This window comes from Paramisgurnus dabryanus, chromosome 1 (genome assembly GCF_030506205.2).
Source record: "Paramisgurnus dabryanus chromosome 1, PD_genome_1.1, whole genome shotgun sequence".
Lineage (NCBI taxonomy): Eukaryota > Metazoa > Chordata > Actinopteri > Cypriniformes > Cobitidae > Paramisgurnus > Paramisgurnus dabryanus.
In genome coordinates, this window is record NC_133337.1 from 31,534,760 (window position 1) to 31,550,889 (window position 16,130).

Consider the following 16,130-nt stretch of genomic DNA (forward strand, 5'->3'; position numbering starts at 1 on the left):
CCTGTACTTTTTACATGACTAAAGTATGACTCCACAATGCACAAGATTTGCTTAATAAATGCTTTTATTGATTTAAGAAGTTTTCAGAAAGGTTTAGTAATTTATAAAGATAATCTCAGAGATTTTAAAGATAAGATCATAGAAAATGTATAGGCATGTAGTACAATCAAAGTACTTTTGATACAGATTGATTTCTCGTGATCACAGAGGTTTGGCACAAATGTAGCTCATTGTGGTCAAACAGGACTCATCATTCCAGCAACGGTTACCTGTGGGATAGGATGATTATAAAATCAGTTCTGATCACGACTGATGAAATATATACAGTGCATTCAAAAAGTATTCAGACCCATTACAGTTGATTTTTGCTCTGATATGCATTGTCAGCTGTTAGGACTTTTATAAAGAGGTGTGTGTTGACACATCATGTCCAATCAATTTAATTTACCACAGGTGGATAAATGAGATTTAGAAACATTACAGCAATGATCAAGAGAAATAGGAGACATTTGAGCAAAATTTTGAGTGTTGTTGTAAAGGGTCTAAATACTTAAATGTAAATGTGATATTTCCGTATTTCCTTTTTAATAAATTTTAGTATATAAAAAATATTGAGTGTAAACTAATGAGATAAAAATGAACTGTATCAGATATAATGATAGGAGGCATTTTACTGGTAAAGTTGATCTCCATGCAGTCCTCAGGTTTACCACCATTATTGTTAGGTTCTGTAGGGCACCAGTTGATAAAGTCAAATTGAGATCCATCAGCCCACAGCCATTGTCCATCCTATTGAGTGAGGAGAGTCAGTAGAAAGAGTTTACTAATAATGCATTCACACTTATTAAAGGGCCCATGACATGAAAATCTGACTTTTTCCATGTTTAAGTGCTATGATTGGGTCCCTAGTGCTGCTATCAACCTAGAAAATTTGAAAAAGATCAACCCAGTAACTTAGTTTTGGTAAACCATTCTCTACAAGCACATGAAAAAATAGGTCGTTGAAATTTGGCTCTCCTTATGACGTCATAAGGAGCTCTTATTATAATAATCCAACCACAGCACTGCCATTTAGTGCAGAGAGAAAATAATTCACAGAACAATTGAGTTTCAATTTCAACAAACCACCATCATTGTGATCAGTGTTTGCACTTGATCTGCACATGTGCATTTTAGAGGACACACCCAAAACGGCACATTTTTGCACACACCTACAAAGTGGCAATTTTAACATGCTATAATAAATTATTTATATGGTATTTTGAGCTAAAACTTCACACATGTGCTCTGGGGACACCAAAGATGTATTTGACATCTTAAAAAAGTCCTGTGACATGGGCCCTTTAATGATATAATTCAATCATTTATATTGTAACAATAACATTTTTAGGGGTTCAAGCCCGTAAGTCTTTAACCCTATTGTATTTGTATGGATTTTTATTATTATTATTATTCTGCCGTAAAACGGATCGTGCAGACCAAACCGTAAGGCCTAGAGACTTGAAACTTAGCCAAAGGTCTCTTTTTGATAAAAGAGGTTGACAGAGTATGACCCCAATCGGCCTATGGGGGCGCTACAGATCAAGACGAACAAAGCGTATGTCTCTTTCATTTCTTGAATAAAAAAGTAACTATTTAGTCCTATCGAGCAAGCCCAATGGTCATACAACTGTTTCTTCACAAAACTAAAGTGTATAGCCATGATACTAGCTAGATGTAACACAGTAATGACCTGAGGTTTCGCGCACGAGTTTGTAATAGCACCACGTAGTGGTTATTTTCACAAATACTGCAACCTTATAAAATCATGAATCATCATGGCTTATTCCTTTCATGGCTTTGAGTATAATCATTGGTGGATTGCAATTTACTCCCTAGCAACCAACGAGAATACCCTAGCAACCGTTTTGCAAGAGCTAGATCTTTATCAGAACATCGTAGAGACATGGGGTTCGGCTCTTTTGACTCATTAACACTATTCTAACATTTTGTGACCCGAGCTTTGCCACTGCAAGCACCACTCACATTTCCATCAGTGTTCTATTTGTCAATGCTTTTTGAGAAGAGAGGCAGAGATTTCACTGAATGAGAGGAGCTTTTTTGCTGATAACTTTGAAAGCGTGTGTGTCTGGTAGCTTATTTTTCGTCATTTATTTTGTACAATGCAGAATATCTGTACGGGCATGCCCTTAAAGGTCTTGTGGTTCAAATTTCTTGAACCCTGGTAATTGCTGCTTGCAGCTATATTTTATATTGTATCCATAGAAACAAAAATCTGTTTTATAGTAAAAGCATTAACTTTCTTTCAGAGCAAAATGACTTACAATTTCACCGTCATGGCCACCAATCCAAGTACGTGTGGAACCAGGCACAAGACTCAGGATAAAGTTGTGTTCCGCTGTACTGCGCACAGGTGCAAGATTTGCATCAACAGATTGACAGTTTTTCTAAAGAGAGAGAGAGAGATTATTTTATTGCAAATATAAAATCTAATCTCTTTAGTTTAAATCATGACAGGACATTGAGTATCCTTGAACAATAACTGAATAACTGAATAACAGTACCTCAGCTGTGACCCAGTTAACTGATTGAGGGAAGAATTTGTAGCATTTCACACCAAAAGGTGTCCATCCAAATGGGCAGTCTTCATCAGCTATACAGTGAATAAAATATCAGTAATATAAAGTCACTACCAGTTTTATGTTTTTGTGTACTGTACGTGCTTTAAATTTTGCTACTGTTAACCTTTTAAAGTTACACTTCTTCAAAGTTTTATGGGAACATTTAATGTTAGTTTATGGGAATTTTATCTGGAATATGGGTTGTAGAGCTTGGTAAATCTTGTAAATGTCTTGGTTACCTGGTGCACTTTCAACAGAAAAGACCAGGAAAATAAGCACAAGAGCTCTCATGATTGCCATTATGAATCTGAAAATGAATTAACAAAAAAAGTGACACATCTGCACTCATATAAATATTGCTTGAAGTTAATTTTATAAAAACTCACCTTTTTGTCAAGTCTTCACTTTCAGAACTTCAGTGTAGATTGTGTGATGGTCAATGAGGAGTCCTATCTTTTATACTTTACTTCACAGGGAGTGACTCAATAACAAGGTGTTTGAGAAAAGAAAAGTAAATCTCAATATTATGAACATGTACTTGTTTGTACTTTGATGAAATGTGATGGTTATCAAAATAAACATCCTGGTCTGACGCATGAACACTTTTCTATTTGATCGTTTATGAAATTTTTTATTTGAATTGTGTAACGCTGTCTTTACATTAGAGATTACATTACATTAGCATTCAAGTAAGAATTGCAGTCTGCTTAATCTACACTGTAAAAAGAGAATTGTTGGTTAAACTCAAAGTTAGTAACTTGGGTGCCTTAAAATTTTGAGTTCATTCATCCTAAAAAAAAATTTAGTTGACTCAAAAAGAGAAATTGTGTAAAAGTATATCAACTAATATTTTCAAGTTTAATTCTAATAAAACATATGAGCAGAGGTGTAAAGTACTTGATTAATTTTACTTGATTACTGTACTTAAGTATTATTTTTGGGGATTTTTACTTTACTTGAGTACAATTTAAAATCAGTACTTTTACTTTTACTTTATTACATTTTTTAAGAAAAAAAAGTACTTTTTACTCCTTACAATTGTATTTACAGTCAAAAAGTACTTATTTTTTAGAGATCACTTTATTCTATTTTCCCTTACTCTTACCAAACCAATTGAATTGTGCTGATGGCCAGTTTAATTTAAATGTTATTTATTTTCCTTGGCCAAGATACAGCGTGCCACTTCCTGAAATTCATACCGTCGTAGCTCAGGCACCTTAAGTCCGGGGTATTCGCCCTTCGGGTCCCTTATCCTACCCGAGAGGGCCTTTTCAACGAGCCAACCCCCGACTCTCTAACCCTTTCTGTGGCCGACGGTCTCCTGAATTTCAAACGTCCGTGGCTCGGTCGCTTTAAAGGACAAGTTCGGTATTTTAGACTTAAAGCCCTGTTTTCAGATTGTTAATGGTGAAATAGAATGGTTTTGACTGAAATTTCGACATTTTCGGCTGCCCTGAGAATTTTCGCGTGTTTGTGTTTCAGCTCAGACCTCTACAATGGGTTTAATGGTGCACTGGAACAATCCTTCCTAAAATGCATTAAACTTTCGTTTACAAAGACGTGAAACTCACCGAGTGGTCAGGGGTGTTCACTGGTATGCTCACACAAAAATAGCTCCAAAAGACGCATTCCAACAGGTTTTATCGTAGTTTTACCAACTCCATTGACATGTATTAGATGTGCTGTGAGGTACGGTATTACTCCGCGCCGGGAACTTTGTTTCTATTCTTGCAATTGGCAAAGGCGGATTAGCGCCACCACCTGGGCTGGAGTGTTTATTATTCAAGCTCTAAGCGGAAGAATGTACGGGTGTGAGGGGTTTGGGAAAATAGGTCCACAAGTTAACAACGAATGCTAAAACAGCTGTTGGAAAGCATCTTTTGCGGCGATTTTTGTGTGAGCATATCAGTGAACACCCCTGACCACTCGGTGAGTTTCACGTCTTTGTAAACGAAAGTTTAATGCATTTTAGGAAGGATTGTTCCAGTGCACCATTAAACCCATTGTAGAGGTCTGAGCTGAAACACAAACATGCGAAAATTCTCAGGGCAGCCGAAAATGTCGAAATTTCAGTCAAAACCATTCTATTTCACCATAAACAATCTGAAAACAGGGCTTTAAGTCTAAAATCCCGAACTTGTCCTTTAAGTCCTAGGCATTCGCCCTTGGCGTCCCTTATCCTACCTGGGAGGGCCTTTCCAACGAGCCAACCCTGACGCTCTAATCCTTTCCCCGGCTGAGATACAGCGGTCATTCCCCTGATTTTCCCATGACCGTAGCTTGGATGCCTTTGGGTCGCTTATACCCGAGGGGACTAAAGGTGCCCGAGCTACAGCCGTGGAAAAAATCGGGGAAAGGACCACCGTATCTTGGCCGGGGAAAGGGCTAGAGACTCGTGGGTGGCTTGTTGGAAAGGCCCTCTTGAGTAGGATGAGGGACCCGAAGGGCGAACGCCATGGACTTAAGGTGCCTGAGCTAAGGCCAAGGAAAAATCCGGGAAGGGTTGACCATATCTCGGCCCGAGAAAGGGCTAGAGACTCGCGAGTGGGCTCGTCGGATAAAGATTTTTTTGCTTCTTTGAAACCGACAACACATTAGGCCAGCAAAGAGTTGGATGGATATCTGGCCTGAGTTTCAGACACCAGGAAGTCTCTGCTCACGTTCCCTGCTATTTGCAGCCTCTCTATCAAGACTAAGACCTTGTTTACGCTGTCAGTCCAAATCTGATTTTGTTGCATGTCTGACTGGACAGACTCACTGTCCACATTGTGTATCACAACTGTTTAGATCCGATCTGTGCGTCCTGTAGGGTTTTGCCATTTTCTGGATTATCTGCCCTGTTTCTATGGCAATGACGTCACACTGGCACAACAATCGTGTTTACATTTTACGTGACGCAACAGCATGACGTAACCGAAAAGCTAAAAAAATACGATCAGAGCGGTCAGACTTAAATGTATTTCTGGAAATGTGATTTTAAAAGTATTTCAAACCACCTCTGGATATAGCTTTGAACAGAAAAGAAAAAAACAGATTTCATGTGGTTTTTAGCTGTTCACACGTTCTAAATGTGATTGGGTTCCAATCGAATATGCACCAAAATCAGATTTGGACTGGCAGTGTGAAGAAGGTCTAATACAACTCTTTCTGCACTGGCTGTCTGTGAGAGGCTTGATACTCAATTTTGAAAATCAGCTTCTGCTTTAGTTAAATTCGAGGTTTCACAACTTTGAGTAGCATGTTGCATACTGAAATTAGGTCGTTTTATAGTTTGATAGTGAAATACAATTAAATACAAACAATTGTAAAGCAGGATAAAACCCTGTATGTGGTGCATTCACTTCATGTTTTTAGAGATTAAAAGTTTAAAGGCGTTCTAAGCGAATCTGCAAGACGTTAGTTTTTGTTGACGTTTTAATTGTTTTCAAACAGACGGAGCGTAGCTAACTCCTCCCCCTCCCTTCCGTGCTTACATGAACGCGCCCAACCCCCACACCCAAATCCTTTTTGTCGTTTATTGGCTGGAACCCTTTGTTTTGTTTTGTGGTGCTAGGTTTGGCCACTATGTTGATATTGCCGTTTGTGAAGCCTGGGCTGTCTACAGAGATCGCTATTTTTACAGTTTGATCAGCGGACAGGCAGCAAGCAGATAGTGAGGAGATGTTTGCTGTATGTAACAAAAAAATGTTTTATGGTCTAAAACGCGTGAATTCGCTTAGAGCACCTTTAAACAAGAATCTCTAGTTTAAATTTTTCCTGTTACTTTTACTTTTTTAATACTCAAGCACAATTTTAATGTGGTACTTTTTACTTTTACCCAAGTATGATTCTGGCCAGATACTTTTACTTTTAATTGAGTAAAATTTACACTCAGTACTTGTACTTTCACTTGAGTAACATTTTTGAGTACTTTTTACACCTCCGCATATGAGCTTACTTTTTTAAGTTGAACCAACTTTTGTATAGTGTACAGACAGACAGACCTTTTTCCTAAAAAGTGTTTGCATGTTGTTGTTTTTTTTTCTTTTTTCTTTCAAAAAACGAAATACCACTTGGTTGGATGTGTTATTTAATGCAATAACATTTATAATTTCTTAATGTATGTGTTGCCAGTGTGTAACCAGTGAACCTTCTGTAGAAATTACAGCAACTAGCTGCCAGTAACTTACTGTAGATTTTACATTTATGTTATTTACTGGCAACAGTTTGTTCAAAGTTAAATGAACATGAAACATTTTCAGTCTTTATCTTCTACAGTAAGTTACTGGCAACCAACTGCACTCTTAAAACGGATGTGTTAAAAACAACACATTTCTGGGACAACACAGTAAATGCGTTGTCCCGGAATGCACCCATCTCTGTGTTATTTTTGAAACCTTTAACTAAAAATCAACACAAAATTACACATAATGTGTTAAAATTAAAAAAAGCTTAAAACAAAAAGATGTGTAAAAATGAACACATCCTTTTTAAGAGTGTGCATAATGCATAATTACAGCAAATTTTTTACAGTGTATTAAAAAAAAACTCAGATAGTCAATGTTTAGAAGTGATTAAATCAATAGGATCATGTGAGCATGTGGTCTATTTGCTAGTGTAAAGGATGTATGTTTTAGGTAAGAACATATCTACATAAATCAGTTAATGTGTACTTTTATGAAAAGTAAACTTTCACTGTGCTAGCCTGTAGATATTGATATTCTGCATGCAGGGACGGACTGGGGCTAAAAACAGCCCTGGACTTTCTCCCAAATAGGCCCATCATCCAGCCATTTGCCCCTAGCCGTGCGCAACAGACACAAGGATATCCTGATACTATGCCACAATACTATCAGTTATTTAATATTTTGTCAATGTCATATTACACTTTGATGTATAAGAAGGCTGTGAAATAATGAAAATGGCTTGGCCCTTTTTATTTAGTCTGTAAATAGGGTGGCCATTCGTGCCAGTTCCGCCGGATACGTCCCGAACATGTTTTCGGGTTCGTTCTCCAGAAGTCGCCCGTATACGTCATCAAGGTTCTCACATTTCAGTTTTAATACATTAGAAAATTAAGATTTATTTCTTACAATCATTGTAGTTTAATTCTTACCTTGAAATGTAACGGTTGCTTTTCTGAAATTAAACCTGAAATATTAAACCTTGATGACGTATGCGGTCGACCAACGCGACTTCCGGAGAACGAACCCGAAAACATGTTCGGGATGTGTCTGGCGGAACTGGCACGAATCGAGGATGCATCAGAGGAGAGCCATTTCTCAATACCAAGTACGCCAAACTCGGACTTGTGTCCTTCGTAGTTCAAACTTGCAAGTTCAGACTCGGAAGATGGAACTCCTGACGCGAAACGCATTCTGGGAAACTTCGCTGTCATAAGTCCACACAAGTCTCCTCTGATGCATCCTCGATAAAATGGGAGGATCAAGAACACATCTGGGGATTTTATGTGAACTTGGGCTTGATGCGCACTTTGATTTGGAACAGTACTTGGTCTGCGACTGATGACATTTCACAAGTCCACAAGAACACAAGTACAGACAAGAACGCATTTTGAGAAACGGCCGAGACTTGTGTGGACTTATGACAGCGAAGTTTCCCAGAATGCATTTCGCGTCAAGAGTTCGTTCTTCCGAGTCTGAACTTGCAAGTTCGAACTACGAAGGACACAAGTCCAAGTTTGGCGTACTTGGTATTGAGAAACGGCTTCTGTCTGTCCTTCATCATGACGGGCTGTGGATGCTCAGGCTCGCGAATTCCGGGAATCCATGGACCAATCACGGCTAGTAGCTAGTAGGCCGACTCTTCTTCCTTGTTTTTTTTTACATGTAGCAGCATATAAGTGATCGTATTAGTGCCCCTGCTGTTGGCTGTTCATATTGCATTATTAGACTTTTTTTGCCGACGGCCGGGCGACGGCCCTCCTTTGAACGGCCGTTCTGGACTTTCCAGAACGCACAGATTGCCAATCCTTCTCTGTCTGCATGAGAAATTATCATCTGAGCATGTGGTCTACATTGTACAGGGGTTTTCAAACCTGTCCTGGAGGACCACTAGTTCTGCACATTTTGCATGTTTCCCTTCTGTGACACACATCATTCAGTTACCTTACACACCCGGCCCAGGTCTTGCAGTCTCTACTAATTGAGACAATCATTATCATGTACAGTAGAATATTCCTTTGCATTGATTAAAATATTTTTGTTTTAAGAAGGTCTAATCTGGCAAAATAATTTCTGTTTACTTAAATGTAGAAGAAATTGGTCATTTTTAAAATGTATACAAATTAAGCAGCGAATGCACCCTTGATAAAAAAAAAAACTTTTCTAGAGAAATATTTAGAAATACAGCTGAGAATGAAATTGACTTCACACGCTGTAATACAGATCGTCAATAACATTCTGTTTTGCACAGATGCTGTATTGACGTCTACCTCATGTGTCTGATCCTGACCTCACAGATCTTGATATCTGTTGGGATTAATTCCAGAACAGTAAATCATGATAAGTGTATTTATTTATAGTTAAGAGTAAATATAACTTCTAATTACACTCATGGCCAAAGGTGTTGGCACTCTTGGTAAATATGAGCAAAGAAAGCTATAAAAAAATAATCTATGATGTTTCTTCTTTAAAGCTTTAATTCAAAAAATACAAAAATATGATGTTTCTTTGAAGTAAAACAATTGAAAGTGTAGGTGTGTGTGTGTGTGTGGGGGGGGGGGGGTACATTATGAAATAAAAGTTTTTTTTCAAATAGACACTGACACATTTATCGGCACCCCTTTATTTAATCCCTGTTCCACCTTCATTTGCAAAGATAACAGCTCAGAAAATTCAAGGAAGGAGATCTCAGATTATACCACCATACAGAGTTTATCCAGACCCTTCATAAACTCTTAAGAAAAATGGTTCTATATAGTACCAAATAATGGTTCTTCAGCTTGTAACAATAGCAGCACCCTTTTTGGTGATATAGAACCCTTTTATTTTGATGGTTTTATATAGAACCCAGTTCTACATAGAACCACAGTGGTGCTATAAAGAACCTTTAATTTATCAGCTATTAGGAGGATTGTTTTTGTTAATTATTTTTATTTTCAGCACTTTTTAACAGGTTTAACAGTTTAAAAACAGAACTGCATGACATCAAAAAAATACTTTTATTTCACTTTTTCATCACATGAGCTGTCATACAAAAAATACTGTAAATATGGGCAGAGGTGTAAAGTACTTGATTAATTTTACTTGATTACTGTACTTAAGTATTATTTTTGGGGATTTTTACTTTACTTGAGGACAATTTAAAATCAGTACTTTTACTTTTACTTAATTACATTTTTTAAGAAAAAAAGTACTTTTTACTCCTTACAATTTTATTTACAGTCAAAAAGTACTTATTTTTTAGAGATCACTTTATTCTATTTTCCCTTACTCTTACCAAACCAATTGAATTGTGCTGATGGCCAGTTTAATTTAAATGTTATTTATTTTCCTTGGCCAAGATACAGCGTGCCACTTCCTGAAATTCATACCGTCGTAGCTCAGGCACCTTAAGTCCGGGGTATTCGCCCTTCGGGTCCCTTATCCTACCCGAGAGGGCCTTTTCAACGAGCCAACCCCCGACTCTCTAACCCTTTCTGTGGCCGACGGTCTCCTGAATTTCAAACGTCCGTGGCTCGGTCGCTTAAACGGACAAGTTCGGTATTTTAGACTTAAAGCCCTGTTTTCAGATTGTTTATGGTGAAATAGAATGGTTTTGACTGAAATTTCGACATTTTCGGCTGCCCTGAGAATTTTCGCATGTTTGTGTTTCAGCTCAGACCTCTACAATGGGTTTAATGGTGCACTGGAACAATCCTTCCTAAAATGCATTAAACTTTCGTTTACAAAGACGTGAAACTCACCGAGTGGTCAGGGGTGTTCACTGGTATGCTCACACAAAAATCGCTCCAAAAGACGCATTCCAACAGGTTTTATCGTAGTTTTTACCAACTCCATTGACATGTATTAGATGTGCTGGGAGGTACGGTATTACTCCGCGCCGGGAACTTTGTTTCTATTCTTGCAATTGGCAAAGGCGGATTAGCGCCACCACCTGGGCTGGAGTGTTTATTATTCAAGCTCTAAGCGGAAGAATGTACGGGTGTGAGGCGTTTGGGAAAATAGGTCCACAAGTTAACAACGAATGCTAAAACAGCTGTTGGAAAGCATCTTTTGCAGCGATTTTTGTGTGAGCATATCAGTGAACACCCCTGACCACTCGGTGAGTTTCACGTCTTTGTAAACGAAAGTTTAATGCATTTTAGGAAGGATTGTTCCAGTGCACCATTAAACCCATTGTAGAGGTCTGAGCTGAAACACAAACACGCGAAAATTCTCAGGGCAGCCGAAAATGTCGAAATTTCAGTCAAAACCATTCTATTTCACCATAAACAATCTGAAAACAGGGCTTTAAGTCTAAAATACCGAACTTGTCCTTTAAGTCCTAGGCATTCGCCCTTGGCGTCCCTTATCCTACCTGAGAGGGCCTTTCCAACGAGCCAACCCTGACGCTCTAACCCTTTCCCCGGCTGAGATACAGCGGTCATTCCCCTGATTTTCCCATGACCGTAGCTTGGATGCATTTGGGTCGCTTATACCCGAGGGGACTAAAGGTGCCCGAGCTACAGCCGTGGAAAAAATCGGGGAAAGGACCACCGTATCTTGGCCGGGGAAAGGGCTAGAGACTCGTGGGTGGCTTGTTGGAAAGGCCCTCTTGAGTAGGATGAGGGACCCGAAGGGCGAACGCCATGGACTTAAGGTGCCTGAGCTAAGGCCAAGGAAAAATCCGGGAAGGGTTGACCATATCTCGGCCCGAGAAAGGGCTAGAGACTCGCGAGTGGGCTCGTCGGATGAAGATTTTTTTGCTTCTTTGAAACCGACAACACATTAAGCCAGCAAAGAGTTGGATGGATATCTGGCCTGAGTTTCAGACACCAGGAAGTCTCTGCTCACGTTCCCTGCTATTTGCAGCCTCTCTATCAAGACTAAGACCTTGTTCACGCTGTCAGTCCAAATCTGATTTTGTTGCATGTCTGACTGGACAGACTCACTGTCCACATTGTGTATCACAACTGTTTAGATCCGATCTGTGCGTCCTGTAGGGTTTTGCCATTTTCTGGATTATCTGCACTGTTTCTATGGCAATGGCGTCACACTGGCACAACAATCGTGTTTACATTTTACGTGACGCAACAGCATGACGTAACCGAAAAGCTAAAAAAATACAATCAGAGCGGTCAGACTTAAATGTATTTCTGGAAATGTGATTTTAAAAGTATTTCAAACCACCTCTGGATATAGCTTGAAACAGAAAATAAAAAAACAGATTTCATGTGGTTTTTAGCCGTTCACACGTTCTAAATGTGATTGGGTTCCAATCGAATATGCACCAAAATCAGATTTGGACTGGCAGTGTGAAGAAGGTCTAATACAACTCTTTCTGCACTGGCTGTCTGTGAGAGGCTTGATACTCAATTTTGAAAATCAGCTTCTGCTTTAGTTAAATTCGAGGTTTCACAACTTTGAGTAGCATGTTGCATACTGAAATTAGGTCGTTTTATAGTTTGATAGTGAAATACAATTAAATACAAACAATTGTAAAGCAGGATAAAACCCTGTATGTGGTGCATTCACTTCATGTTTTTAGAGATTAAAAGTTTAAAGGCGTTCTAAACGAATCTGCAAGACGTTAGTTTTTGTTGACGTTTGAATTGTTTTCAAACAGACGGAGCGTAGCTAACTCCTCCCCCTCCCTTCCGTGCTTACATGAACGCACCCAACCCCCACACCCAAATCCTTTTTGTCGTTTATTGGCTGGAACCCTTTGTTTTGTTTTGTGGTGCTACTGTAGGTTTGGCCACTATGTTGATATTGCCGTTTGTGAAGCCTGGGCTGTCTACAGAGATCGCATTTTTTTACAGTTTGATCAGCGGACAGGCAGCAAGCAGATAGTGAGGAGATGTTTGCTGTATGTAACAAAAATGTTTTATGGTCTAAAACGCGGGAATTCGCTTAGAGCGCCTTTAAACAAGAATCTCTAGTTTTAATTTTTCCTGTTATTTTTACTTTTTTAATACTCAAGTACAATTTTAATGTGGTACTTTTTACTTTTACTCAAGTATGATTCTGGCCAGATACTTTTACTTTTAACCCTTAAGAGATCCTAGGGACATTTTCTGCCATTTTGATTTTTACTTTTAAACCATCTTGGCTGTGTTGATTGAATATTGCCCAAACTTGCCAGAGGTTAATCATTTTTGATGAATTTAAGAATTTTGGTTTCAGTTTTTTAAATTAGCTTAAAATGGCTAAGCTACGCAAAAACCGACACATGTGATCCTAGCGGCAAAAATTGTCCCATTGAAACCCATTATAACTACCATTTTTGACCCCCCATTTATCTTAACATAAACTACTTCATACCTTTATGTCAATATATCATTTTGAACTACTGGCTTTGAAGTTTCGATTTTTATACTTGTCCACCAGGTGGCGCTACTTTTTACCATTTCATGCATTCATCAAAATGTCACAATTTTTGCTGTTTTCTGCGGACCGCATAGCTGCTGAAAAGATAAACCTTTAATGTTGAAAATTGGTGTGTGTGTAAAAAAAGTGTGTCTGAGTGGTAAGGGGGTGGTGGTGATGTCGGGGTGGAGTCGATGTTGAGTGGGGCAGGGGGGCATATTCAACATATCCAAATTCTTCTCTCTTTGAAGGGCACATTCTGCATTATAAACTAATTCAGTAATAAAAACGATGAGAGGTCAGAACCGAAACAAAATCAATGTTCATTTTGGTTCTCGCTCATGTTGTTTATGCAAGTACACTGCTATAAGTATGAACAGTATAGCAGAAGTAGTAAAAATGGCAAGGCATTACAGCACACACAAGGCTCCTGAAATAATCATGCATTTCAAGAGCGAGGATGGCTCCTCATCTTCCTCCGAGGATTCTGAGGTCGACACGGAGGCCTCAGAGGTGGAAGTAGACCAGCTGGAGTCTAATTCATTAGAGGGATCTTCAGAAGACTTGTCAGAAGGTGAGAGATTGATGAAGTGGCGGCAGGATGGACATCAAAAATTGAAAAATCTTTTGGTCTCCCACAAACATGGAGACGCTCTGCTACTTCCCAGAAGCCAGAGATTTGATCCCAGGGCTCACACACTATGCCACTGCCCAAATCAGTGCCCTGACTTCAAGCTTTTCATTGATGCATGAAATCCTGCAGCATATTGGGGCCATGACAAACCTACATGGGAGACAGTCACAGACTGGAGAGATCTTGAGACAGAGAAACGGCAGGCTTATGTGGGGCTTCTCATTCTGGCCGGTGTTTACAGATAAAAAATGAATCAGCCCTCAGTCTCTGGAGTGAGAAATCAGGACAGGTCACTATCTAGGCTACGATGTCACACAAAAGTTTTCACGACATCAGCCGAACACTGTGGTTCGATTAATGTTAACATATTGGCATTTAAAGGGTTAAAATTTCCACAAATTTAATTAATATTTGACATGTATGTTTCAGGAAGAAGTAGTGTTAAAAGATTTAATAGTTTAAAGTGGAAAAAATGATTGATGTATGATATTTTTAGAGCAGTTTTTGGGAAGGTGTCATTTTGGCCTTAGGATCATTTTGGCCTTAGGAAGTGTGAGTTTTGTATAAAATCTGACCCTGTTCAAAAAATAACAATGCATCAAAATCAATGTTACTACCAATCTTTGACCCATCCTAGGGTCTAATAATAATTATAATCAAATGGTAGTTCAAATGTTTTTTTTGGGGAAAATATTTAGATTTTTGTTTTTTTTCTGTTAAAAAACATGGGTTAATGTAAACAAACTGGCATGTAAAGGGTTAAAATTTCCACAAATTTAATTAATATTTCATATGTATGTTTCAGGCAGAAGTAGTTTTAAAAGACTGAATCGTTTAAAGTGGAAAAAAATATTGATGTATGCAGTGCCGGGTTAAGCCTTTGTGAGGCCCTGGGCTAACGCTGGTTTGAGCCCCCCCCCCCCAATATACACTGAAAAAAATAAAGGCTGGATTTACTAAGTGCCCCATTGCGAAAATTTTTTTAGTAAAACTTACTAAAAAAGGGGGATGCAAAAACGATGCACTGTCTATATTTTTTAGTAAATCCAGTGTTTTTTACAGCGTATGTGCAACATTAAATGGCTAAAATTATTTAAATAAATTAAACAATATTATCAAATAATTTTACAATCAGAAATAGCCCAGAAAATAACATTTATTTAATAAAACTTACAACAAAAAGTGCTTCTTTCTGCTCTTCTTTAAAGAGAATTCTTCAATTAAATCATTAAAATCAAGTTGACGCAAAAGTAGGCTGAAATTATTTAAATAAATTAAACAATATTACCAAGTATTAATTTTACAATCAGAAACAGCCCAGAAAATAACTTTTATTAAATGCAACTCAACTAAAAGTGCTTCTGTCTGTTCTTCTTTAAATATAATTCCTCAATTAAATTATTAAAATCAAGTTGACGCAAAAGTAGGCTGAAATTATTTAAATAAATTAAACAATATTATCAAGTAATAATTTTACAATCAGAAACAGCCCAGACAATAACATTTATTAAATGCAACTCACAACTAAAAGTGCTTCTGTCTGTTCTTCTTTAAATATAATTCCTCATTTAAATGATTAAAATCAAGTTGACGCAAAAGTAGTAGAGCCCAGAATTCTCACCCCGAGTCCGACCCGAGTCCGAACTTTTTAATTCTCCCCATTAGGAATCTGTTTCTGCAGATAGGCCTATAGTTACTGCATCGCGTATGTTTGTGAGTAGAAGTCTGTGCTGTCTGCAGTGAGGTTTTTATGAGAGCAGCACAAACTTTTTAATAGTCTATTTAATATGTAAAACTTAAATTTAAAAATAAAACTTACTGCGGAGAAGTTAATGAGATCTCTATCGTCTCTCTTGCTACGTGACGCGACAATTATTTATTATTTCAAATCCGTTAACTGATGAAATTATCTTGCTATATACGCTATATTTATTATGAGAAGCCTTTTCTTTTTACTGTTACACTGTAGACAGTAATATATGTATATTATATAAAACTCTATGGACGTGAAATCACATTATCCATTATCTGTTGGTTCATGTTGGTCTAGTTTAATTCAGCGTAATCCTTTAATAAAATGTATAACATGTTATAAAATATTTTATTTTTTGTAAAATTCACAGCACACATTCTCTCGGATCGTTTTAAAACATTTTAAATCATTCTGCAAAATTCCGCATAGATTTTGCAAAAGAAATCCGCAGAAATAGCAAAAAATAACTGCTTACACAGCTTGTACAGCTGTACTCTTGCAGCAATTAAAGCAGTTCAGTTTTGTTTTAAATTGCAAAATAGTTATATTTCTTTTTTTATTTACATTTTAGAGCAGTTTTTGTTTGTTAAAGTTTTTATGATAACTAGTGG

General features: G+C 37.8%; 1 protein-coding gene across 2 annotated transcripts in view; it reads right to left on the reverse strand.

Moving 5' to 3' along the window:
• Window positions 1-46: 46 nt before the first annotated feature.
• The window catches only part of LOC135779389 (ladderlectin-like), a 36,165-nt gene continuing 20,081 nt past the window's right edge, over window positions 47-16,130 (reverse strand). The window contains exons 1-6 of one of the 2 annotated variants that reach the window (XM_065290112.2): window positions 3,008-3,107; window positions 2,861-2,928; window positions 2,565-2,653; window positions 2,325-2,447; window positions 675-789; window positions 47-269 (exon numbers count right to left, since the gene is read on the reverse strand). In XM_065290112.2, coding sequence (XP_065146184.1) covers window positions 202-269; window positions 675-789; window positions 2,325-2,447; window positions 2,565-2,653; window positions 2,861-2,921 — 456 coding nt within the window. In that variant the 5' untranslated portion in view covers window positions 2,922-2,928; window positions 3,008-3,107 and the 3' untranslated portion in view covers window positions 47-201. Of the gene's footprint in view, window positions 270-674; window positions 790-2,324; window positions 2,448-2,564; window positions 2,654-2,860; window positions 2,929-3,007; window positions 3,108-16,130 lie in introns of those variants that run through there. The other variant, XM_065290113.1, reaches the window with a different exon arrangement.